Source organism: Vanessa atalanta, chromosome 28 (genome assembly GCF_905147765.1).
Source record: "Vanessa atalanta chromosome 28, ilVanAtal1.2, whole genome shotgun sequence".
In the NCBI taxonomy this organism is placed as follows: domain Eukaryota; kingdom Metazoa; phylum Arthropoda; class Insecta; order Lepidoptera; family Nymphalidae; genus Vanessa; species Vanessa atalanta.
The window spans coordinates 1,910,734-1,937,611 of NC_061898.1; the positions used below are offsets into that span (position 1 = coordinate 1,910,734).

The window sequence follows — 26,878 nt, forward strand, 5'->3', positions numbered from 1 at the left end:
CCAATTTTATGTTACATATAAAAATGACAATTTAACATAATCTACGATACATAATACGACTTTAATTATATCGTAATGATATATTTTTACGAGACAATTCAAAAGTATTTATAAGAATTTACTTTAATAAAAATGACAATTTTGATACTATTGATGTACTAGGAATAGTTTACAGAGTATTCGAATGGATGTAATACTTATTTTAACAAGATATTCACTGGACATAGAGCATACTTTTACTTTCTAACAGGGAAGTGGTTTGCGCAAATAGTCCTAAACCTGTTGACCAACTCCCATGTGTTAAGACATGTAACCGGCGAGTTAGAATCGATTCCGGTCAAAGCGATTTATATCGTCTCTCTTCAGTCTGTGTGTCCAAATCGAGTTGAATTGATTTCTGTTGTTTATTAACTCACTTAAAAAGGAAGACTTTCTTAATTGGTCTCTTATTTATGAGTGAGCCGAGATGGCCCAGTATGGTAGAACGCGTGCAACCGATGATTTCGTGTTTAAACCCAGGCAGGCACCACTGAATTTTCATGTGCTTAATTTGTGTTTATAATTCATCTCGTGCTCGGCGGTGAAGGAAAACATCGTGAGGAAACTTGAAAGTGTGTAATTTCAACGAAATTCTGCCACATGTGTATTCCACCAACCCGCATTGGAGCAGCATGGGAATATGCTCCAAACATTCTCCTCAAAGGGAGAGGAGGCTTTAGCCCAGCAGTGGGAAATTTACAGGCTGCTAATGTAATGTAATGTTATGGGTACATATTCGGTTACTTTTTATTTATGCATCGACTTTGATTGCAGTTTTTTTGTTTCAGATTGTTAAGTTCATTATAACTCAAAGACAGGGCCATTTTAATAATATAGATATTCCACACGTGTATATTCAGGTATAGAACGACACAACTTACGTAGAATGCTATTTATTTATTTATAATACAAAATTATGAATGGTAAATGTCCATAAAACTTTGAGATTCGAACTTTTACCATCATTCACTTGGTAAATCTTAAGATTTACATGTTAGGTTAGGTTAGGTTAGAATGGTAAAAGTCCGAAAAAGTCGTCCCTTTACAATAAATACTTACATTTACCAACTCATGTCGGTAAATCTTAGGTTTTACTGGAAAATCTTAAGATTTACCTTAGTTCGAGCTTTTACATATCATTACGGGACATGGTTGTCCTAATTCGATATTACAGCTCGTATATTAACAATGTTTAAAATAAGTCTCTACATTATATAATTACCAATAACCCTGTTATTGGTAATTCGACGTATTCCCGTTAGGAGGTGATAGGGGTGACTATTTGCGATAATTTTAACCCCCATATGCATAATGCAAAAGTTAACCATTTTTGAGTTATCATGTTTTTTAGTTTTTTTCAAAATAAGTCAAAAATGCAACTTCAAAAATTTATTTAAAAAAAAGTATCAATTAAAATCGATTTTTTTCTTCTGATTTATAAAAACGATTAAACACTGGTTATTTGTCAATTTTAAAATAGTAATTATCCGTCCAAATTTAAAAATGCGAGACGGAAAAAGATATTATTTCAATATTTTTTTGTTTTTTTTTCTACAAACATGCCTTAAAAACTAAAAAAATCGTTATAAAACTTGTCCTGCAGATTATTTTAAAAACATAACCGTTTTCTTAGCTTTCCAAAAATGTATAAAAACTAGGAATTTATTTCAAAGCAATCGAAATAAAATGAACACAAAGGACGCTGGTCGAAATTCGTATTGAGTTCACTCAGGCTGCAACAAAACAAATCCACCCTGTCGGCTATGACGTTGAGGGTGCGTAACGTGCGCGTCAGTGGCGTTATTACAAGACGTAGCATTATTACAAGACCTAGCAACGGCAAAATAAAATCTATCACATTTAAATTAAGTGCATTTGTCAAATTGAATATTGATTTGTTTTTTTTTTTTTTATTTCTCGATACTACATTTAAACGACATTCAGTACGACACGTACTGTAAGTTTTTAATCCTTTTCGAATGATAAATATTTATTTAATATACCACAGATTTCGGTAACGTTAGAAATGATATCGTCCATCGAGGTAACTTGTTTAGTCTTGTTTGTGTAAGCCTGGTTTTTCTACATAAACACGTATACTCAACAATTAAATACAATTTTTTTTTTAATATCTCGATTTTATTGAAGAATAAGATCAGAATTGAGGTAATTCAAAGAAGAAATCAACATAGCAAGATTAGCAGACTGAAGTGGCAGTTAGTTGGTCACGTATGTCAAAGGACTAAAAGCCGTTGGAGCAGAGTCCGAGGATTGAGACCGCGGGTCGGCAAACGCAGCCAGGTGAAATGATGACCTGAAGAAGCTATATCCAACTGGACAGCAGCTGTGATTGTTTGTTATGCTGACGTCAATCTGTATATCATTTTAACTGACCAAACGTTATTTCCCGTTGTTGGGTTTTTTGATATTTTATTATCTGTGTAGATGGAGTTTTTTTTAATGCGACCTTTTTTCCCCGCCAATTATACTTTGCAGGTTTTTGATTTTCCTCATTCGAATTCATCACAATAATTGTCTTAAATAATTATGTATAATCTTTAGACGATGCTCAAAAAATGTTTAATTAATTTTCTTAAAATTTTTATACAATAAATTATGTTCTATAATATTTTTTTAAGCTGGCAATAAATTAAATAATTTGCTATTCACTCGCTTCTGGAATTGAATATTACTTAGAAAGTCAATCAAATTTAAGTTCGGATTTCGATAATTCTGAAAGTAATCGATTTTATACTGATACCGCTCGTCTAGTATATTTTGGTTATTTTCACAGTATTATGTCATATGGCATATAACTTTGGGGTAATGCTGCAGATATTGAATCTGATAATATAATGAATTATTTTACAAAAGAGACCAATCCGGTCTATTTATAATCTTGGAGCTAGAGACTCTCTTCGGGATGTTTTAAACAAGGTAGGAGGTAAGAGTTTCGATATTATCAACTACATGTATATATATTCTGACGTAACAGTGAGTATTCCCAGTTTGTTAAAAACATCCCGAAATATAAATAGGAAGTACATTGTTTAAGTTTTGGTCCGACTTGGTTACTCTCATTTTTGTTAACGTTACCTTCACCAAAACGAGACAGACTATATTTTTATTTACATGTAGTTGATAATATCGAAACTCTTAACGCCACGGTCGTGCCCAAGGTCAGGCAACCGGACTCGTCCGCAATGTTTTATTAACTTTTTTTTTGCAATGTAATATTATGGACAAATTATTATTTAGAGGGAAAAGACCAGCGGAATACTTTTTGTATATATCGGAGAATAGTAGAACTAATCGGATCATTTAGGAAATCCTATAGGTAGGTACAATTTTTCCGAAATTATAGCTTATCAGATCTTTACTTTCTCCGAAACGAGATGCATCTATTGGTAAAAGTTTTATGTATAATGATTTAGTCGTTTTTTTTTCATTTAGACATTATGAAGAAGTCTTGTAATATATGTAGTAATACCTATGTATGTAGAACTTCATAGCACATATAACCTTTGCACACCTTTAAAGCCTTCGAAGCCACCTTTAAGTGATAACCTTCGTGATAAAAAATAAAACGATATCCTACATCGCGACTCAAACTATTTCCATAAGAAATTTCATCTAAATCGGTTCAGCGGTGTTTCGTGACGATGCATTGAAGAGGTAACAGACAGATTTATTTTCGCATTTAAAACATTATTATTATTATTAAACGAACAATGAGAAGACACTTATGGCATAAAAATATATAATATTACATACATCAGCTAAGTTTCCACTGATACTAATTACACAATTATTAAAATTTTAAAAAGACTAACATACATAAAATCTAATAGTTAACATTATACAATTAATGAGATCAATGAACGTATACTAACGGATATCTTACACAATTATGAATTAAGTTAAATACATCATGGTTTGTGAATGGATGTGGATGGATAATGAGGTAGGGGACGACCCAAGAAACGATGGATGGATTGTGTGAAAGACGATATGGTTAGAAAGAATGTTACATGTGAGATGACGTCCGACAGAGAAGTATGGAAGGAGAAGACACACTGCGCCGACCCCAAGTAAAATTGGGATAAGGGCAGGAGGATGATGATGAGGATGATGACATCTTTAAACGAAACAAAATTAAAAAAAATAAATAAAATATAAGGCATCAATGGCTACATTGGTACATATTACAGGCTAAATATTTATACATGTCAGAACATGTTTTATAAATTGATACATAAATTTATCTTACCTACTTTTTTTTAAAAAGGTTACATTTAATTTTTTATTCTTCTGTATTAAGAACGATGCAACATAAACCCTATTGTTTTTATCCGTACATCGGTATTCGTTGTAAACACTAATAGACTTGAAACTATACAATAATAACAAGATAAAAATACGAAAGAAACAAAACGCAGGTACATAGCAAATGAATAATGTTTTAATTAGTTGTTTGTGGTTTTTTTTTCCCATAAAACAGAGAATTATCGTCCGACATTAGTCGGACTATTAATTTTAAGGCAATGAAGAATCCCTAAAAGTACGATTAATTAATCGTATCAATGTCCGATATCAATAATAGCATTACCGTCTTTACCATAGGGCACATGGGGCACGTGCCCAGGGACCCCGTCCTGAGAGGGCCCCAAAGAACCAACAATTTCTTTCACACGTTTGTTCTGACGTTGACTGCTATGTATATTTTCGAAAGTGATATATTTGTAAGAAATAACTAACATTTTTATCAAAAAAGGGTTATAAATTAGCTACAATATTGTACAACCAATCAGATTCCTACGAATAGAGATAAACGAAAATTACCGCACCGTTTATTTGAAACTATACTTAAGGCCTGGCCAAAAGCAAATCATTTGTACATGGTAGTAAATATCTACCAAAAGGGCCCCAAATTGATAGATGCCTAAGGGCCCCAGAATAGCTTGAGACGGCTTTAAATAATAGAGCAATAGTTACTAACTTGAAGCTATATTTAAACAAAAGTTATACGCGAATATACAAAAAACACAGACTTGGTTGCCATTTGTAATTCAGCTCGCAAACACGTTTGACTCGAAGTTCCAATGTCTAGATTACTTAAATACATTGATTTGATATTCGAAAGAAGATGCAGCGTTATACATTTAACCCCCTTACCCTCGAAAGGCCTTAACTATGTTTACCGATAAATCCTCTGTTTACCATATTTTACAATGTTATGTGGACCATAAGAGTCATAGTGATATAATGATTAAGTTCAATTTAAGTATTCGTTTATTTAGAATATAAATAGACAAATTAAATTAATTGTTCTTTTAATTATAAGATATTAAGATTTGATAAAAATAGTTTATAACTAGAATAATTACATTTTAATGTAAATTAACATAAAATTGAACTGTGTTTAACTAAAAGTTGTTTTGAGTTAAATAATGATTTCCTAACCGAAATTGACATTTGCGGCCATTGCACAGATGTGCGCACAGTCACAGATGCACTCTCTATACCCTCGTTCCTCTATGGAATGGAAATTGCGACACGACATGTAAGGGTTCAGACCGACCAACGGCTGTTCGTGTATTCCAAGGCACAGGAGTGTACTGCAACTTCCAGCCTCCGTGCTGTTACTGAGAACGTTTCAACAGAAAAACCCAAATATACTAAGAGAACGTAATAACATATCGCAACAAATCAAATATATAGTATTATTCAAGAATTATAAAGTGTGTAACTTTTCATATAATATATATATCAAGGTAAGGAAAACACATAAATAACTATAAAAAATACTCTTAAAATCTCTAAAGAGGTCCAATAAGAAATGAAAACGAAACTAAACATTGGCGATTACATAATACTTATTTAAATATTGTATTAACCAGGTTTCTCTGGCGGTTTAGGGTTGCCAGTTATGACATAATAAAATATCGTTTTCAAAAACTTGTCTATCCTGTTCACGAGTTTGAGTGCAAATTATTAGTATTAAATGACGTTTTATATTTATAAAAAAAAGTTTAAAATATGAATTTTAAACATTTTTTTATTATATAATATGTCTGACAAGGTAATAAAAGTTTTTAATTATCTGTAGGATTACCTTAATGTCCTTATTTAGAAAAAACACATAATAAGTGAATTCATAAATGATAATATTTATTTTAATTTGTCATATATTAAAATAGAATCCATTAAAAAATAAACTAACATAAAATATTTAATACGTTTATAATGAAACATATTAATGTTTAAGATAGAATAACTAAAAAAACAAATAATTCGTTTCAATCATATAATATCCGGGAAATCCCTATCGGTTGACAGCCCTAAGAACACGACTTCACCTCAAAAATGATGACGTAAGCTGAACTTGTCTTTCTCCTTTACCGATCGGGGAAGTCCATATACCTGTTTATGGAATCAGGAAATCGTGATTTATCATCGTTATTATCAAGGAGACGGAATAGTATTTCAACATGAAAATATTGCCCACGATACTATAACCCATTACAAGAAGAACTAAGCCAAATCAACAAAATTTTACATCAAACTGACGTCATTACCATGGGGCACACGGGGTACGTGCCCAGGGCCCCCACCCTGAGAGGGCCCCGAAGAACCAACAATTTGTTTTACACGTTTATGCTCACGTTGACTGCTATACATTATATTTTCGAAATTGTCATATCTGTAAGAAATAACTAACATATATATATATATATGTATGTATATATTTGATATATCAAAAGGCTGGTGACGATAGTCGATATTAAAAATAGAAAGCTATAGACGTGCTCTTCATGATAGAATTAGCTATACTATAGCCATAAGATTGTACAACCAATTAGATTCCTACGAATTTACGAAAATTACCGCACCGTTTATTAGAAATTATACTTAAGGCCTGACCATAAGCAAATTATTTATACATGGTAGTAAATAGCTACCAAAAGGGCCCCAAATTCATGGGTGCCCAAGAGACCCAACATAGCTTGAGACGGCTCTGCGTAATGCCATTGGTCGAGAGCTTGAATAGTCAAAAGTCTAAAGTCAAAAATCTTTATTCAATATAGAAGTGTTTACACTTGCTTATTGATTGTCAAAAATCTACCACCGGTTCGGAATTTAGCACCTCAGACCTGAGAAGAACCGGCGAAAGAAACTCAGCGGGATATTTTTTTTTTTGTTTTTTTTAACCTTTTTCCATGTACAATTTTAGTTATTTGAAACAGCCTGGAGGCGATCATTTCATTCCCAAGGTGTGCAGTCAACTAAAAAGTAATTAGTGTTGTAATATCCTTTAGCACACAAACGCTCTTTAACAACTCTTTTGAATTTTATAATTGAATAATTTTGATCGTTTTCTGGGATCCTGTTGTAAAAACGATAGTCTATGATATTCCCTATGGATGTCAACGGAAATATTTATGTAAAATTACATATAATACATAACATTACAATTAAAGTGGAAAGCACAATATAGCTGAGCTATTGTCAAATAGAGTCCAATACGTAGATCTAAGTTTTGTTTATCTTTATCTTTGAATGGAATGGACTACACGTACTTTCGTAACTGTCTTCGAATGACTATGAATTAAAATAATAATAGATATAATATGACAATGACATTCTCTTGACTGACTTATTAACAGAGAATGACGCAGATGACGGCAGATAATGTGCTCAATACAAACGCAAAGAAAAATGCATTAAATTTTCTCATTTTCTTCAGATGGAACGCATACGACTCGACCGGAAAAAGTTAAGGCAAAGGACCAACGGTTTATCCATAAACCCATAAACCAGCGGCGGGAAACGCCTTTGTTAGAAGCTATTCAGAGAATATTTAATTTTATTATTTTAAATTATACCATAGACAACTTATTTATTTTGTCTTCATGGCTATGGTAGATTATTAATAAATGTTAGGTATATTATGTAGATATAAATATCAACAGACTGCGTCGTTGCTAGCTTATAAGGTAGATCTAATGGTTCTGGGGTTTAATATCCGGGTCGAGTATATAACTTTTTTTTTGGGTTTTTCTGTCAAGAAAGGAAATTGAACGTGTTTAATTTATGTAATGTTTGATGGATTTACAAATATGGATGAATTGACCCGCATTGGGGCAGCGTGGTGGAATAACTCCAAACCCTCTCCTCATAAACAGATACCTTATGTCCGGTAATTTAGAATCACTTTACGAACAATAGTTTTATCAAATGTTGTAAAAGACTATTTAAGTTTCTTGTCGGTTCATTTCTTAGGAACCTACATTCCGAATCGGTGGTAGTTTTACTTTTAACATAGTTCTGTAAAATAACTGTTCAAAAGTGTTTTTTAAAGCCTATTTGAATAAAGTATATTTTGATTTTGTCTAATTAAGCTACTTTTCTTATGCCATAATATATTTTTAAATTTTTGCTTATTTTGAGCAAAAAGTATTGTGTAAAAAAAATTATTTGCAAGATACTCAAACAGTTTTTATGCGCTTAGTCACCGTAACCTGCTTCCTATATCAACAATTATCTTTTAAAAATCGTTTAAAAATTCGAATGCAATTGTATTGTTATAAATATGTTTAATGTATTATATTTGAATACGGATATTGCGTTCGTAGCTTTTTTATGGCATTGGTAGGCGAACAGGTAAAAGACAACAGACAACCCAAAGACATTATAGTTCAAAAGATTTTTTAATCATTCTTTATATCGCGCCAACCTTGGAATCTGAGGTGTTATTTCCCTTGTGTCTGTAACACTGAATCACCGTTCAAACCGAAACACAACAATATTAAGTACAGTGGACTCCCGGTTATCCGGCACCCCCTGTAGACCGACACGTCTAATATTATTGAATATTTTTTTGACAATCTTCGCTTATGTAGAAATTCACGATTGAGCAGGTTTTTGTTTGGATTCTGATTGATTAGTTTGAATTTGACTACATGTGATAGCTGATACTTCTTCATTACATACATTACATTAGCAGCCCGTAAATGTCCCACTGCTGGGATAAAGGCCCCCTCTCCCTTTGAGGAGAAGGTTTGGAGCATATTCCACCACGCTGCTCCAATGCGGGTTGGTGGAATACACATGTGGCTGAATTTCGTTGAAATTAGACACATGCAGGTTTCCTCACGATGTTTTCCTTCACCGCCGAGCACGAGATGAATTATAAACACAAATTAAGCACATGAAATTTCAGTGGTGCCTGCTTGGGTTTGAACCCGAAATCATCGGTTAAGATGCACGCGTTCTAACCACTGGGCCATCTCGGCTCTCATATTACTTCTTTATACTTCAGAGTATATAACGTATAGAACCTTATCATTGGATATATAATTTGTTGGATTACAAGGTCTTCTGTAGAACATTCCGGATTATTGGGGGCGTTACTCTTAGGCAGTAGGGTACTCTGTAATCCGACAATTTTGATAGTCCGACACTGCCCTGCAAAACGTTTGTCTTATTACCAAGGGTCCACTGTATTGCAGTTTAGCGTTAGAATATTTAAGTGTGGGTGGTACCATCGACCACGAGTGATTTAATTTTAAATTATATTGATGTTCACGAGGTTGTCGACGATTATTATGATAAATCGATGATTTGAAGACAACATTCCAATTCTTATTGATAATACTTTTTTTAGAAGTTCGGTGAAGAAATGACTCCTCTCCACCTGATGGTAAGTGGTTGACTCCAAACACGAAGACGCCGCCCTCGCCATGTCGCCCCGAAAGATTCACGCCTCGTTTAAAGAAACCCAGGTTATATGAGGACAACAAATGGTGGTAGATAATTCCATTTTTTGGTGATGCGAAGAAAAGAGTTACCAAATTTCTTCGTGCGCGATGGATTTGATGTCAGTTAGGTGGTGAGATCGGGAACCAGCACGCGTATTCTCTATTCCAACCATAAGAGGAGAAAAGCCAAATAAACAACATTTGACAGAAAATCGACGCGATATCATTGGTCGAGAGCTTGATTAATCTGTGTCATTATGGATTTGCGAAAAAATGGCGTTTTGAACGTCGACGAAACTGTTTTCGGAATTTTGGAAAGTTAAAGTGGAAATAAGTAGTTATGTGTAATAGTGTTAAATAAGTAAAGATATATAAATCATGAACTCCTAGTAGTGCACAATATAGCTGAGTTAATTAGCAAATCGCATGAGATACGTAAATCTAAGGTTTGTTTATCTTCATTCCTACTACCTTTGGAATAGGCCATAGGGCCATATATAGGCTATAGGCGAATTGTGAAGGAAAGCACGAATAAGAGAGAATAATACTAAAGATTGGCAATAACCTAATGAAAATAAAATGGCTGACAAGCAGAATAGAAACTGAACTGTTTTGTTTTCGCCTCAATGGTCTTAAATTAAGCCGGTTGGAATTGCGAAGAGTAGTTCTTACGCAATAATATCACATAGTAAAACCTTCTGCGAATCGCGCTGAGTCTTCCCGTATAAGTTTTATATGATTACTCGTTTAAAAGTTCGCCATTACAAAAAATATGTCCTTATTTATTAGTTAAGGTTTTGCCACAAGCTCAGTTGAAATAGGCAGATTGTAATCAGGTGATGCGGATTCAAACTATACATTAACACAATAAACCTCGTAACTAGATCGTTTAATAATACTCTACATTCATATTCAAAGCTTTGAGCTTGAAAATATTAATTACATAAATAACCTTATTATCTGTTATAAAGAAATATATAAAAACTTCTTTTTAAAACCTTAATTTAGAATACAAATTAATTTAAAAGAATTAAAGCCGTAGCTTGCTTGTTTTATCATGTAATTATTTTTATTCTTTTTCATGTTTGTGTCGTATGCCCTTTTTTATAAATCTTTACTTATACTATATATGTTACTGTAAAAGCTCGAACTGCGGTAAATCTTAAGATTTTCCAGTAAAACCTAAGATTTATCAATTATGAATGGTATTCGATCTTTTGCCATCATTCACTTGGTAAATCTTAGGATTTACATGTTAGGTTAGGTTAGGTTGGAATGGTAAAAGTCCGAAAAAGTCGTCCCTTTATAATAAATACTTACATTTACCAACTCATGTCGGTGAATCTTAGGTTTTACTGGAAAATCTTAAGATTTACCTTAGTTCGAGCATTACAAAAGAACCTTGTTTGATTATGAAATAACCGCAAATCATAAAATAAACTCTTTAATAACAAAGTGAAGTCTGTACGCGATAAATTCAAAAACTATCACACGTATTTTTATACGGTTTTCACGAACGAATGGAATGATTCACGAGGAAGGTTTAAATGTAAAATTTATTATGGTTCCGTGTAGGCTGACTGAAACGGGATGATTGTTGAAGTTATCTGACAAAATGTATACCGACTAATAGATATGTACCTATTATAAGCCTATAAATTATTTTATACAAAATATTTATAAATAATTATTAATAATAATAAATTACAAGTTGTATATAGCTTTTATTCAATCACAGAATTATATAAATGTTAATATGTTTTTACTTAATAATAATTCGTAATTTCATATCATGCATTTTTATTTCATACATTTTTAAATGACATAACAGTAATTGCGTTGCTATTATAAGGAACTACATTATAAAAAAGGATATGACAAATGTAATGGATACTTTTTGGTTTGACATTTTTATGAATAAAAGAAGAAAAAGAATATTTTCGAATTGGTCATGGGAATTGTTGATCTGGCTTGAAAAGCGGAAGTAAATGAATGATTGTAACAAAAATTGGAAAAATATTGTGAACTGTATTAAATATTGTTAATTATTTGACGTTCCCATTTACTTGAAGCTGGGTCGTCACTATAGTATATTATATATACCCTTATTGTACTGGGAAGCTGGTAATAGTGTCTAGTACGCTGATATAAAATAATAAACACGTATAACGCAATCGATGCTAGAATCTTAGTGCTGATAAGGAAAGTTTTTTTTTGGACTACGGAAACAAATTAGTTTGTATAATACAGTTGTGTAACGCGTATCGATAACTTCTTAATTAAGCAACTTAAAGAATAGATCGCACCTGCGCGAAGCGACGCGGAAACACCGATCCACCCGTGTAGATCGACCTTAATATTTTTATTTTTAATTAAAAACTTAAGGACGTGAGTAAGTTTTGATGTGCTATTGTTCTATTTTGGATTACATAGTCAAAAAAATACACTGTTATTTATCGGGAAGGACGTCTGTGCGTTCATAATATTATTATATAATTTATATATAATAGTTACATTTATATATAATTAAAGTGTAATAATATTGTAGATAAATTAGAAATTATTTTATTAAAAAAATAAAATAATAATAATTGTATCTTTTATATAAGTTTCTATTTAGATGATTTTTTTTTTTGACTATTAGAATACTTCGCCCTATTTGCCGTTCCAGTATTGACTTAAAGTTATTGCTAAACCATGAGTTATTAATACGTGTCCAAGTCAAGTTATTTATATTTCAGTATAATTAAATAAATTATCAGAAATAAAAATACACATAAAAATATATCTTGTATTCAACTTTCAATGATTTAAATAAAAAAAAAAAAAGTAATATACAGATTATACCTACGCAGTAGTAATAGTAATTTATACCTACGCAGTGAAAACTAGTTTAAAAAAGTAAAATAACTTACAGTTTCCATCAGAACCCGATCCCAGGCCTTGTAATTGAACCAATCGTACACCAACACAAAAAAATATAAAACAAAATAACTTCATTTTTATCACAGTAATTGACATTTATTTTCCCGCCAAAAGTTTTTTTTTTAATTATTTTGTAACACTATGACCTCTAACTTGCACAGCCAAAATAGTTCATTTCAATTTAAAACTAAATTATTTTTAATAATTTTTTTAACCGCGATTTCTACACATATTCTCTTTCAATGCCGTCTTACGACATATCGCGGTAGGAACCAGCTTCGAACTGATGCGTCAAGGCAAATTAGTATTATAATATAGTTGAATAAGCCGACCTATTTCGAAAGACGTGTAAATTAAATCTCAGGTGTATGAAAATAATATCTTCACAAATAGTCTGGACAATAACATTTAAACAAAGTTACTGACTCAGAGCAGGTTTAAATGGGTATTTACAAAAACTGGGGCTGTATATTTACACGCCTTTGTCAGAGAAAATACAGAGGACGTTTTTAATGAAAACAGACAACAATTATATATAATATCAAACGATACAAGACTGAGTAAAGTAAAATAAGCTATGTAGTAAATACTTCACGACAATTTTATACAATTTATTCAAGTACCTTCTTATTGCTTCACTTATTTTATAGACATAAATATAAATATTTTACTATATATATATATTGAAATAAAACTAGTTTTTAACGGATTTAACCGCGTATATTAATTATTTTAACATCCCGACGTTTCGAACACTTTGCAGTGTTCGTGGTCACGGGCAGACTGCAAACGAACCACGTTAGTTTTATTTCAATGTGTAATAATCGCGAAAATCTAAGACAACATTATATATATATATGTCAATATTTTTTTTTTAAAGAATAATGGCAATGCCCCACTATGAAAAATCAATAATATTCCCATTTAAGCTTAAATCTTGTGTTGGGAGTGGGGAAAACAGCCTAAAGGGTTAGGATAGATCTTTTGTATTCGTTTGATATAAATTTAGTCAATTAAGTAATACCAGGTAACGGCCTGATTTATTTTTATTACAGTAGGCAGACTGACTGACCATCTGTTGGTAAATGGTCGCCATTGACACTGTAAGAAATATTAACCACCTCTTACATCGCCAATGGGCCAACCTTGGGAACCAAGGGTTATGTTCTGATGAGTAATATATATGGAAACGGAACACATTTCACGATACACATGATGATGTGAGCTTCATACACATCTAGCAGAATTTCATTGAAATTAGACACATGCAGGTTTCCTTACGGTGTTTTCCTTAATCGAACACGAGATGAATTATAAGCACAGATTAAGGGCATAGAAATTTAAGGGTTCTTGTCTGGATTTAGATCGCAATCATCTGTGAAGATACACGCGTTTTAATCACTGCGATGATTGCAGTCTAAGTCCAGGAAAGCTCCAGCAAATTTCTAGACACGGGTTAATAAAAGCAGCTAAAGTCTATGGGTTCGTACGAATGCGCGTTTTTATTCTTTTTATATTTAGTTATACATATACATTAGACTGGTTCCACAGAGTGGCTGTGCGAGGCAGAAAATGTCTTAAAAATCGCGTTGTTGTGGATTTTCGGACATCTAGTCATAGGTGGTGCGGGTGAAACTTAGAATTTTGACGAGATGTCCGAAGGTGAAAATCAGCAGCCGGGGATAATCCGAACAATTCCTCGGAAAATTCCCCGTAGGAAATTCGGTAGAAAATCCGACATCTCTACGCAAAGCCCCTTTGGCTTTCGAGCATCGATGATCGAGCAGATCAGAAAGGGCTTGATCGTCGATAATTCAAGCTGCTCTACGTTGGATACGGTCAAATGGAAGGAGGTGGTACTGGGGATACCCGCCCAGAGGTAAGAGCAGTACTCCATGTGAGGCTAACTAACAATATGTAATGTTTGGAACGAAGTTATTTTACGCGGCTTACAGTAGAATGTAGATCACTAAACAGTAATTGTCACTTAAGGAAACCATGTTACGTTCCTTCCAGGTAACCTTTGTTGTTTAATCTTATATGTTGCTATTATTTTATATACACTGAGGACTTTTAATAACAATTTTTTATTTCTTGTCATTTAATTATTCTCAAAAGTTGTTAATTTATTGCGAAAGCAATTCCGTTCCAAAAGGGTGTCCTACGACGCATCTTTTTTTAAAATTTTGTTTTAATCGCCGCAGGCATTCAAAACGTCATTTATTCGCGAATCTATGAATACAATTTATTATACAAGATTTCCACTAATAAAGTCAATTCAATATCAAACGTGTTTAGTTCTCGTTAACTCCTCAATTTTCTGCCAATTACCAAAAGTAATAAATAAAAATAATATCCTTATATTTTTATTACTGTCCAATCTGTATCCATAAACGCACAGATTATAAAAGAGGTTTTATTATTTACGATGAATTTTAATATTTCTCAATACCGTAAAAAAATAGGTCGTAATGTCATTGATGTAACCGGATTATTGCGTCATATTAGTACTTCCAAATACGAACATTTAAACATATTTTTTTTTATAGATACAAGTCTTATTTTACATATAATTGACCTTTGCTTGATATTTTAATATTTTATTAAATTGAAACCGATTTTTAAAAATACATATAAATCACTACTATACACATTAAAGAAAAATATAATTATTTTTTTTCATCCTTTTAATAATAATATAATTAGGCACTACATCATAAGGTCTTTGCAAATAATGTACATACATCTTAATTATGGTTTTTGTAAAATAAACAATATATAACTCGATAGTAATTCATAAATAACCCGTGCAAAAATAATGACAACCAATCATAGCCTTCATACTTGAACTATTGCACTGATGGACTTTTAAGTTCTCTAACATAAATTATTTGAATTTAAATATTTATACGAAACTAATAGTAAATTTCATTTATTTTATTTAAATTTCTATAAATAAAGGCATTCAAACAAAACCGTTTGTTTCATTATCTGAACAAAGGTACAATTTTGCAAAACAGTTTTTTTACATAAAGCCATCTCAATCCTGTCTTAGTCCTATGGATGTTTACAGTGGTGGACTAAAGCCCGTCAGAGGCCCGGGGCGGCAAAAATGAATTAGGCTTTTTAGATGATGTACAAGCTTTTTATTCAATTTACATTTGTGTGTATAAGTAAGCGTTTATGTTTACTAATTATATTATTTAGTATATTATGTTACTTATATATATATATCTATATATATATATATATTTATGTTTATGTGTAAAAAGTCTAGATGGCTGTGGAGTGTAGCGTTTTGATCTTGATGAAATTATACAGGCACTAGGAACATTTTTAAAGTCTTGTTTAGGATTTGGTCAGGGGAACGCGGATGCATTTGGATGCCCCCCAAGAATGGATGCCCGGGACGAGCCGCCCCTACCGCCGCCCTGTTAGTTCACCACTGGTTGTTTATTGTTAAAATTAGTAAATGGTGTTTTAAATATAAATGGAATGGTGAGATTAATAAGCGATCAATGAAATCTATACTCATATTATGAATGAGAAAGTAACTCTGTCTGTTGGTCTTACAGTCAAACCACTGAACCTACATTTGATAACCCCAAAAAAGGATATGAGCTACCTCTTTATGCCTAGCACCTGACGACCGTAGAATAAAGATGAAGAGACAAAACGTAGGAATCTTCATGTTACAGTTGAATTAAACGTAAAGCTACCTCTAGTTCGGAAAGTAAATTCTACCACGAAGCAAATTTTTAAAAATCCTGCCTAGAAATCACCAAATACTAAGTCCGTACTTTTTATCATTATTTATTTATCAACGATTTCTTTGACATTAATATTAATTTTTTTAATAGGCCAAGTTAAAAATAACTGTGGAATCAAACATATACCGAGTTTCGGAAGGATGTATTGATTTTGCGGAGTCGTTGACACATGACACATAACACATACCGAGTCCAGGAAGGATGCATTGACTTTGCGGAGTCGGAAATGAGATATTATTAGTTTACCTTTCCTCCTCGACTATATACAATGATAAAATACATTTATATAGCCTATTCGAATGGAAGTAGGAATTAAGATTATTATCAATCTTTAGACTTACGTATTTCAAGCGATTCCAGTTATGTTGTGCATTATAATTTTAGGATTAATATATATTTATTTATAAAACAACACTATAACACTTAACTACTTATTTCCACTTTTACTATTTACTTATTTAAATTTTACTTCCAAAATTCCGATAACAGTTTTGTCGACGTTCAAAACGCAATTTTTTCGTAAATCCATAGTGAATACCATAGACTAAACAAGGCTCTCGAGCAATGATATCGCAATTTCCTATCAAATGTTGTTTATTTGGCTTTTCTCCTTTTATCTTTTTTATGGTATAGGTTGGTGGACGAGCATATGGACCACCTGATGGTAAGTGGTTACCACCATAACCACGTAAGAAATATTAACCATTGCTTAAATCGCCAATTCGCCACCAACCTTGAGAACTAAGATGTTATGTAGTTACACTGGGTCACTCACCCTTCAAACCGAAATGCAACAATACTGAGTTCTTTTGTTTAGCGGTAGAATATCTGGTGGTACCTACCCAGACGGGCTTGCACAAAGCCCTACCACGAAGTCTTATGGTTGGTTAATAGAAGGAGAATATGCAGTTGTATAATTAAAGGCAGCAGTGCAATTCTGTAAGAATCACTTTGTATCTTATTTTGTCAACCGACACACAGTTATACGTCATTTTGATACGTCTATCTTTTAAATTTTGTAATTATTGAAGTCAATGTCACAAATCACATTTTGTCACTTCACACTCTTTCATGTGGTGTTCGAGTTTTTTTTCTGTCAGAAAACCTCTACATTGAACACATTCTTACATTAATTAATTAAATCAAGGTCGGCTTCGCCGTAGTGCTAAATTACGCGACGACCTAGTGAGCTCAAATTTTTGGGGCGACATTTCCTTCGACTGCAAAATTTTGCAATTATTGTGTTTTTTTTATTTTACTAACAATATTTGTTAGTTTGCTTAGGTCAATACTGCAAGTTGAATAAGAATAATTTCTAATATTATTATTTCGAATATTAATCAACTATTAATTCCTTTTTATTTCGAACCAATATATATATATATATTTTTATTAAGAGCCGAGATGGCCCAGTGGTTAGAACGCGTACATCTTAACCGATGATTTCGGGTTCAAACCCAGGCAGGCACCACTGAAATTTCATGTGCTTAATTTGTGTTTATAATTCATCTCGTGCTCGGCGGTGAAGGAAAACATCGTAAGGAAACCTGCATGTGTCTAATTTCAACGAAATTCTGCCACATGTGAATTCCGCCAACCCGCATTGGAGCAGCGTGGTGGAATATGCTCCAAACCTTCTCCTCAAAGGGAGAGGAGGCCTTTATCCCAGCAGTGGGACATTTACGGGCTGCTAATGCTAATAATATATTTTTTTATATTTGTAATGGAATAGGCGTTTGTCTTCCATCTCACCCGATGGAAAGCGTAGATGAAGACGAAGGTGGTACGCGTTCATCCAAAATAAACCTGTTCACTCTACTCTTAAAGGCTCCAGAGTTCAACATATCAGGTAAAAATTTCGACTATTGGAAGCGAACGTTTTATTTAATAAATCGACTTATGGCACAAATTAAGGTTTTATTATCTGTAAAATAAGGGAATGAAGTTTTGGCGGGCTTTTAAAAATATTATTAATTAGAAAAAAAATATGGCGGGTTTCACAGATTATAAAGATAAAATATATTTATTAATTACATTTCCTATAGAAGTCGATTCAGTTTCGATTGTAATTGAACTTGAAAGTTTACAATTCAGTTCCGATGACAACTCATTTTCATGACCTCATTCTCCAGGGTCGACTCCAGACGAAGGAACTTCTCATAGGTGCACAACGCCAACAAGTTTTTTTTTTTTTTATATATATATTTTTATTTCGTGTCCTTAGCAATGATTTACTCTCAAATTCTTCTCTTCGGTTACTACTTACTATACATTATAAAATAATTATAATAAATACCTATTATTTTATGCCTATTCATCTAGTAGACCAGTCATCATATGTCAACACTGCACTATTATACTAATCACACTACTCACTAGATGAATTAAACTTCCATATTCTTGAATAACTCACATTATTGAATCGCATACAATCAAACATCAGCGCGATTTAAAAGACTAGTAATTCCATCTATACAATTTTATGAGAAATAAAACTAATTGACATAAATGACACGAAATATTTTAGACATCATATACAATTTTTCGAGCGAGACTCGTATGAGATACTTTTTCTTACCTCTACACTCCATCGACGCGGACAGAAAACCATATCAAGATAGCTTACCCGGTTATCTTTAGGGGGTACATTTTTTAGCATCAGTAAGTTGAGAACCGACGGTACATTGCTCAACCTAAACATAAGCAGCCCGTAAATGTCCCACTGCTGGGATAAAGGCCTCCTCTCCCTTTGAGGAGAAGGTTCGGAGCATATTCCACCACGCTGCTCCAATGCGGGTTGGCGGAATACACATGTGGCTGAATTTCGTTGAAATTAGACACATGTAGGTTTCCTCACGATGTTTTCCTTCACCGCCGAGCACGAGATGAATTATAAACACAAATTAAGCACATGTAATTTCAGTGGTGCCTGCCTGGGTTTGAACCCGAAATCATCGGTTAAGATGCACGCGTTCTAACCACTGGGCCATCTCGGCTCTCGGCAACCTAAACATGACTTGACTCAATTCAAAAAATTAAATCAAAATATACTTTTCAAGCACTTTTGAATCGTCATTTAACAAACTAAGTATATTAAGTGAAGCTACCATAGGTAGAACCAGCAAGAAACTCAGTAGCTACTCTTTTTCAACATCATGTTAGTTAAATACAATTATATATGTAAGTAATTTATCCTGCCTGGAAGTCAACATCTGTATAATCTTTTATTGAATAATATGCCGTCTTTTGTGCAGGCGAAAAAAATATACGTCAGCCGTTGAGGCAGTACTACGTAACAATCAAAATGAAATCTTAGATTGATACATTACAATTAGTCCGGTCAGTTTCTTGCTCGATATCTTATTAACCATCAACAGAAGATTAAAAATGTATAGGATCTAAAGTGTAGAGCGTAAATGAAGGAACAAAAAAGTATCTTATCAAAATTCTCGTATCACGACGCACAGCCGAGTTATCGCGCAAAAACGAAATTCAACCCTTTTTTTCAAGATGGCGCCGAACGCACATGGTAATTCAAGGTCGACGTAACCAAAAATCAGCCTTTTCTATTCATTTATATTTCCAAATGTATATGACTGGTCTAAGTCGAATGCACCAGGTTAGGGAGTTTAAGGGACCGACCTTACCCAACACGTATCGTTCATAATTTAACTATAAGCCACTAAATATAACAATTCAATTGAAACATCGACGATAAATAAAATCTTTATTATGGCATAGATGTTTTAAAAATAAATAATAAATTCGGACAGTTCTAATTTCTGACCAAACAAAATCAATTTAAAATAAGGTTTTAATGAAAAAAACTTTGACAGTTAGTATTTGACACAAAATAAACGAAAACTGTTGATGTTATCTGTGGCAAAATCAATCCGTAGACACCATTGGCTCATGATCCATAGATGCGTAAGTATTGTAACTGCTCATAGAAAAATTACTCGTGTTTGGATTATTTAAGGTATTCACTGAATTCGTTGAGCTATTCTCTCTAGACCGACTTCTCGCGGCATTTTTATTTTCCTGCACCTCAATCAACCTTTCATTTGATAGTAATTTATTTATCGGGTCAATATCACAATCCATTCCAGTATTTTTATCTATGACATCAACACAATGATGGATATTTTTTATTCTATTGGTCGATATCTTTTGCCCATGCGTTTTCGTTCGAATTTTTTCGAATTTTTCCCTTTTTTTTACACGAGATTTTGAGTCTCGTTGGTGCTTTCTTCTTGAGGATTTCGCATTGCATCGAGGTTGTATATTCAATTTACGGAGTTTTTTTAATTGTTTTAATTTGATACAAGCTTTGCATTTGGGATCGAAGGATGATATTTTCTTCCCGTTCATTGTTATCTGAAACAAACAAAATAAATATTAGTCTTTCGTCTTTTTCATTTAATGGACTCATACATAGCCTTCTGGATTGCTGTAAAATATATAAATCAGAATCAAAGACATTGAAATGATCCCATAGACAATTACTATATTTTATCTAGTTAATCCTTATAATATAGATACGAAAATTTATATGAACTTGTTCATGAATCGTAAAAAACTGGACATCTTCCAATGAAATTCGGTCAATAACGTCTTGGAGGATGGGTCACCACGTGATAAGTGGGCACTTTTTCCCATACACATGACGCAGAAGTGGCGTTGTTAGACAAGTAATGTCAACCAGAACATCTAATATGTTTATTTTCATACATATATACATAATTCAATCTTAAAGGAACTTAGTCATTTTTATAAATTTCTTACTATTGGTTACCAAATGACGTCAAAATTTAAAATAATCGGTCGTTTCTTAAATTGCTTCCAATATAACCCATCGCATCCATCCCATGGTTAAACAAACATCCAATATCTAATTTATTTCCGTCCTTACACGGGTACTAAATACCTACAACTTTTATATTGAAGATCAAACATAAAAACAAAAATTCTTTTATTTTTCGGATGCACGTATTAAACATTAACCTTCCTCTTAAATCACACTTTATAGATGAAAACCGCAATAAAAACCGTTGTGTACTTGAAAAGATCTAAGCATACAGACGGCGGGAAGTGACTTTGTTTTCTTACTGTTTTCAATAATTTATAAAATGATGTAAACGCGAAAGTAACTTCTTCAAAAATCATCAAAATATGGAGATATTTTCATTCCCAGCAAATAAAATTTTTAGTTCACTTCTCAATGGGGTAATTTAGGGGGGGTGACGGTTTGTGTGCCTTAGATAAAGTTTTATAAATTTCGCGTGGAAGATTCAGCTGGTATTATATAACTTTAACCTTAATTATCTGACATAACTTTGTATCTCAAATATAGGAAAATAATATCTACTGAGTTTTACCGAGAACCACTGAAACGGCGGTAAAAATACATCCTGAGCAATACATGTGACTTATGATATGCCACATATTTTTACCAAAACTTACCGAAACAGCGTGGTGCTGTAAGCTTCAAATTCAAAGCTCATCCTCAAAAAGGAGAGGAGGCCCCACCACCAGCAATTTACTTTACTTACAGCTTCGTATTTTATTACCTGTTTCACCGATCGACGTCTGTCCAGCTCATCTCTCAACTTGGGATAAGCAAGGTTGTGCTGATGTACCCTTTTCATCCTGTCCACGCTCATTTTACTACCATTATCGTATCCCGATTGGTGAGCGAGTCGAAATTGTTCCGCACTGTTGAGATTCTTCTACGAAAGATTATTGATTAGTATTATTATGTCATGTTAATGCCAAATAGGGTATTCCCTATGAAAAAGTACTTCAAAATGTTGATTTTCCTAATAAAGAGCCACAAAAAATATATTTCAGCAAAATAAACACGCTTTCTTGCCATCAAATTAAATTAAATTATAAAAGCAAGAACGCTGTCAGTCATTTTGATGACGTCAGATTGTTAAAAACAACAGACATGTCTGTACGACCGGTACTCATTTAACGTTAACAGCAAAATATTTGGTGCTTTTTGGGAACATAATGAATTACAATCGCTATCGTTGGAGTGTAATGAACATATACTAGCATTAAAACTCCAGAAAAGTTGTTTATCAAAGTGCCAGATGATATTGACATAACAGTTTTTGCCTATCTGACGTCACACCATGGCGGCTCGTGTTTAGGTCACGTGATATACAGACTAAAATTTATGAATTTTAATATAATAAATTAATAATGTGCGTTTATGACTCAATATCAAAATATTTAACTATAATTCTTTATATATATATATTATTTTTTATCATTTTTCTTAATTTATTTTTCACCACCGAAAATACTCAATTTTTTCAAAATACTTATATAGTATAAGAACGCAATGTACACGAGTGAGCATCACCACCTATACTTTGGGACTGCATAAAATATCAAGCATTCCTTACATTGCCAATGTGCTTACCCTTGATAACTCAGAAATCACGACTTAAGTGCTTACACTGGCTGACTGCCTTCAAAACAACAACTTGAGAACGACGAAGTTATATAACTCAGACTTAAGTGATCACTCTGGCTCACTCACTTCCAACCAAATCTTGAGAACTAAGAATATAAATTGTGCCTAAAAAGCCATTATCCTTAAGGTCGGATTTGCTTCTGGAAACTTCAAAACAGTCGAGACTAATGTCCTTGTCGGTTAGTAAACAATTTTTGAACTAATTCCACCACGCTTGTACGTTCCAAATTGGTAATTGCATTGCATTTTGCAGAATTTCATCTCTTACTTACTCTCACTTTCATCGGGGTAAATCGTGAACCAACATGAAGTACGGGATAACTTGGTAGTGGCGCTTGTCTCTATTTGAACAGGCGACCTTTTACTAAGTACTGCGTGTTTTATCTATTGTGATACCTTGAGTTTTTCAAACTAAAACGGGAATATATACAAGAAAATCTAATTAAATACAATATATTTAGACGTCGACAATATGTAATATTCCAAACAAACTAGGGTCACACCTCTGACTAACTTTAATTTTTCGTTTAATTTAGTGTACCTGATAGTCGCTCTCCTAGATAGAACCTAGATTCAACAATACAGCCACTCAGTATATAGTTTAAAATAAATATAAGACCTATTTATAGGCTATAGGAACTGTCTTCGATTGGAATATAAATACCTATACTCTATTCCAACCATAACAGGAAAAAAGCTAAATAAACATTTGACAGCAAATTGACGCGATATCATTGGTCGAGAGCTTGATTAATCTGTGATATTCACTATGGATTTGCATAAAAAATGCATTTTGAACGACGACGAACCTGTTATCGGAATTTTAGGGGTAAAATTTAAAATAAGTACTTAAGTGTAATAGTATTACCTACCTACTTATTTTCATATAGGTTGCCTGGAAGAGATCACAGTTTTAGCGATAAGGCCGCCTCTTGTGCATCTTTCTTTATTGGTGTACAATAAACAGTATTTTGACATATTTTTTTTGATTATTGAATTATAAATAAATAATATCATATTAATCATAAACTCTTAGTAGTGCACAATATGGCCGAGTTATTAGCAAATCGCGTGAAATACGTAAATCTAAGGTTTGTTTTTTTTTACTTATTTTCTACTTCTATTGGAATAGGCTATATATGTATTTTTTTTTTCTCGCTGGAAAAACACTCTTAAGCGTTTCCCCCGCGTGGGTACGTGGGGCTCGCCGGCGCTGTAAGCGCTGGAATACCCACTAAAAAGCCAGCGGCACCCACTCCGTTTTTTCAGATTGGCATCACAGGATCGCTTAAGCATTTTACTGTGACCTCCCGACGGTTGGCCCGCTTTTGTGGCCCTCCAAGCTAAAGAAGTTCCCGGGGTACAGAGACCTACTCCCGGCGACACTTACAGCGGGGGGAGGAGGTACGCCAACGTCTTCTCCCCAGTCCTCTTCGGCGACATTCTTTTTGTCTCCTTCTGTGACATTGCATTTTCGAGAATTTGCAATAAGAGTCCATGTCGTCCCGGCACCTCTCGCTGCCTACCATGGAAGTATGCTATGTATATTGCAATCGAAAACGGAGCTAAAATAAACAAACCCTACATTTACATATGCTACGTGATTTGCTTATATTATGCCCTACTAAAAAAGACTCGGTTACAATATATTTAATAATAAATAATAATACAATAAAATTCCAATTCATTACTTTTACCCGTTTTAATTTTACTTACAAATTCTGATAGCAACTTCACCGAATCTTTATGGAATATCATAGAGTATAACTCCAACGACCAATGATATCGGGTCAATTCAATGTCAAAGCTTTTCATTTGATATCACACCTGTGGTTGGAACTTGGAATAGACTATAGACAATTCCAACTTACATTACACGCACACATTAAATATATAATGTAAAGTAACTATTTTATATAATAGTCAAAGGTTTACTTGTGTTGGTTTCAAATTTTTCATCGGTCGAGGACCATCATCCATAACGTCCAAACTATCCACAGGTTGCGTTTTCAAATCGATGTCAAAATGGTTTTCTAAATAAAATAAATAAATATTTAATTTGAATCAATCTTTAAGTTCAATTGAGCGGGCCTTATAGACGACCAAGTGCTGGTCGGACACGGGACAGCACCATTATAATGGTGTTTAATTTGAGCTCTCGGTACTCAACCCATTTTTGTTTTTTAATTATGATCTACTACTTTTTCTATTACATTAGCAGCCCAAGGCCTCCTCAGTCCTCTCCCTTTGATGAGAAGGTTTGGAGCATATTCCACCAGGCTGCTCCAATGCAGGTTGGTGGTTGGCAGAATTTCGTTGAAATTAGACACATGCAGGTTTTCTCACGATGTTTTCCATCACCGCCGAGCACGAGATGAATTATAAACACAAATTAAGCACATGAAAATTCAGTGGTGCCTGCCTGGGTTTGAACCCGAAATCATTGGTTAAGATGCACGCGTTCCAGCCACTGAGCCATCTCGGCTCGGCTTTTCTTAGTCAATACTTTATAGTAGGTACCAATAATTTCTGATAGAATCTTAATTATTAGAAATGCTTATTTTAAAAATATAAAAACAAAGTAATTTTCTATGATATTATCCTATTTTATGAAAGTAACTATATTTTTAACAGTATAACAGACTCCAGAAGGCTGTTAGCGAGTGGGTTATATGTTAATGCCCTTATAGTAATAAATACATACATATATAGAGTATTAATTTTTGTACATGATCAAAGCAAGAAGCTGTTTCTGGTAATATAATAATAAAAACTAAGATAGACAATTACTCCTTTTTTTAAGTAATAAGACATTGTTCCTAAAACATTGTAATATCCAAAATGTATGTGTATTAAAATTTAAATTTACTGTATCATTAACAATGCATTTTTTATTTTTTTTGGCTTTTATATGTGCCAAAAACGGCACAGATTAAATGTCATTGTATCTGTTATCTTTAAATGTCCCATTGCTTGCAAAGAACTCTGCAGGTCCACAGATAAATATGTCGATTATTTTCAACACATCCAGCATTCCTCACAATATATTCCCTAACTACCCAGTAGTTAGGGAGATAAAGTATAAAAACTATCTAGTGCATCAAAACTAAGTGATTACCGAGGTTTGAATCCACAATTATGAACTAACATTCACATATTCTAGCCAGTGTCACCTCTCCATTCTATTCTATTTTTAAAACCAGGCAAGCTACTGTCCGTATATAACTTGGCTGGTGGTTACAAGCTCCCAGTTCATTTCTAAATACTAATATGTTGTCATGCAGCATACCCACTTTCGGTATTACATTAGAGATTATGTTTAGTGATTGTGTCACAACAATTATAAGCAGAAACCATATATTTTGTTTATAATACCAATTATTGCTGCATTATGTTGTAGACACCACAACTATAATAATTATATTTTATTTTTAAATGTTTGTTTGGCTTCAATGGTTTGCGTTGTTAAAAGAATCCCATTACAAGTAAAAATAATCCATACATGAGAGGATATTGCAACAGAAAAAATTGCATTTTTAATTATTATATAAATTAAATTGATTCAAGTATGATATTTATTTATTTGGAATATGCTCCAAACCTTCTCCTCAAAGGGAGAGGAGGCCTTTATCCCAGCAGTGGGACATTTACGGGCTGCTAAATAAAAAAAAATTATTTACTCATTGGCCCAAAAAATTGTGTTAAAAAAAACTTCCTCAGACAATTAATTAGCTTTTGAAATATCACTTACCATATGTTTATTAACTTTTGATTTAAAATTACCATCAATTGCTCTAAATTAGTGTTATATATTTTTTTTTATTTTACTAATAAATTTATCTACTAATTTCACTACACCATTTTTACTAAGCTGTCAAATTATGTCAACTGTTTTT

The 26,878-nt window shown here is 33.0% G+C and overlaps 2 protein-coding genes across 2 annotated transcripts in view; both read right to left on the reverse strand.

The window, feature by feature from the left end:
• LOC125074586 (transferrin-like) overlaps positions 1-12,995 on the reverse strand; it is a 33,179-nt gene extending 20,184 nt beyond the window's left edge. Inside the window, exon 1 of the mRNA XM_047685935.1 lies at positions 12,716-12,995. Within this exon, the coding sequence (XP_047541891.1) occupies positions 12,716-12,821 (106 nt within the window). The 5' untranslated portion in view covers positions 12,822-12,995. The remainder of the gene's footprint in view (positions 1-12,715) is intronic.
• Positions 12,996-20,253: 7,258 nt separating this feature from the next.
• On the reverse strand, positions 20,254-26,766 carry LOC125074645. The gene is made up of 4 exons (XM_047686022.1): positions 26,734-26,766; positions 24,918-25,015; positions 22,066-22,224; positions 20,254-20,872 (listed from the first exon to the last, which is right to left on the reverse strand). The coding sequence occupies exons 2-4, from the start codon at positions 24,960-24,962 to the stop codon at positions 20,384-20,386; spliced, it is 693 nt and encodes a 230-aa protein (XP_047541978.1). The 5' UTR covers positions 24,963-25,015; positions 26,734-26,766; the 3' UTR covers positions 20,254-20,383.
• Between the last annotated feature and the right edge of the window lie 112 nt (positions 26,767-26,878).

Coding starts and splice junctions, on each gene's coding strand:
- LOC125074645 (XM_047686022.1), bottom strand. CDS start 24,962: ATGGATGATGGTCCTCGACCGATGAAAAATTTGAAACCAACACAA. Junction 22,225..24,917: donor AAAATTTGAAACCAACACAA/GTAAACCTTTGA, acceptor AATCTTTCGTAG/AAGAATCTCAACAGTGCGGA. Junction 20,873..22,065: donor GACGTCGATCGGTGAAACAG/GTAATAAAATAC, acceptor TGTTTGTTTCAG/ATAACAATGAACGGGAAGAA.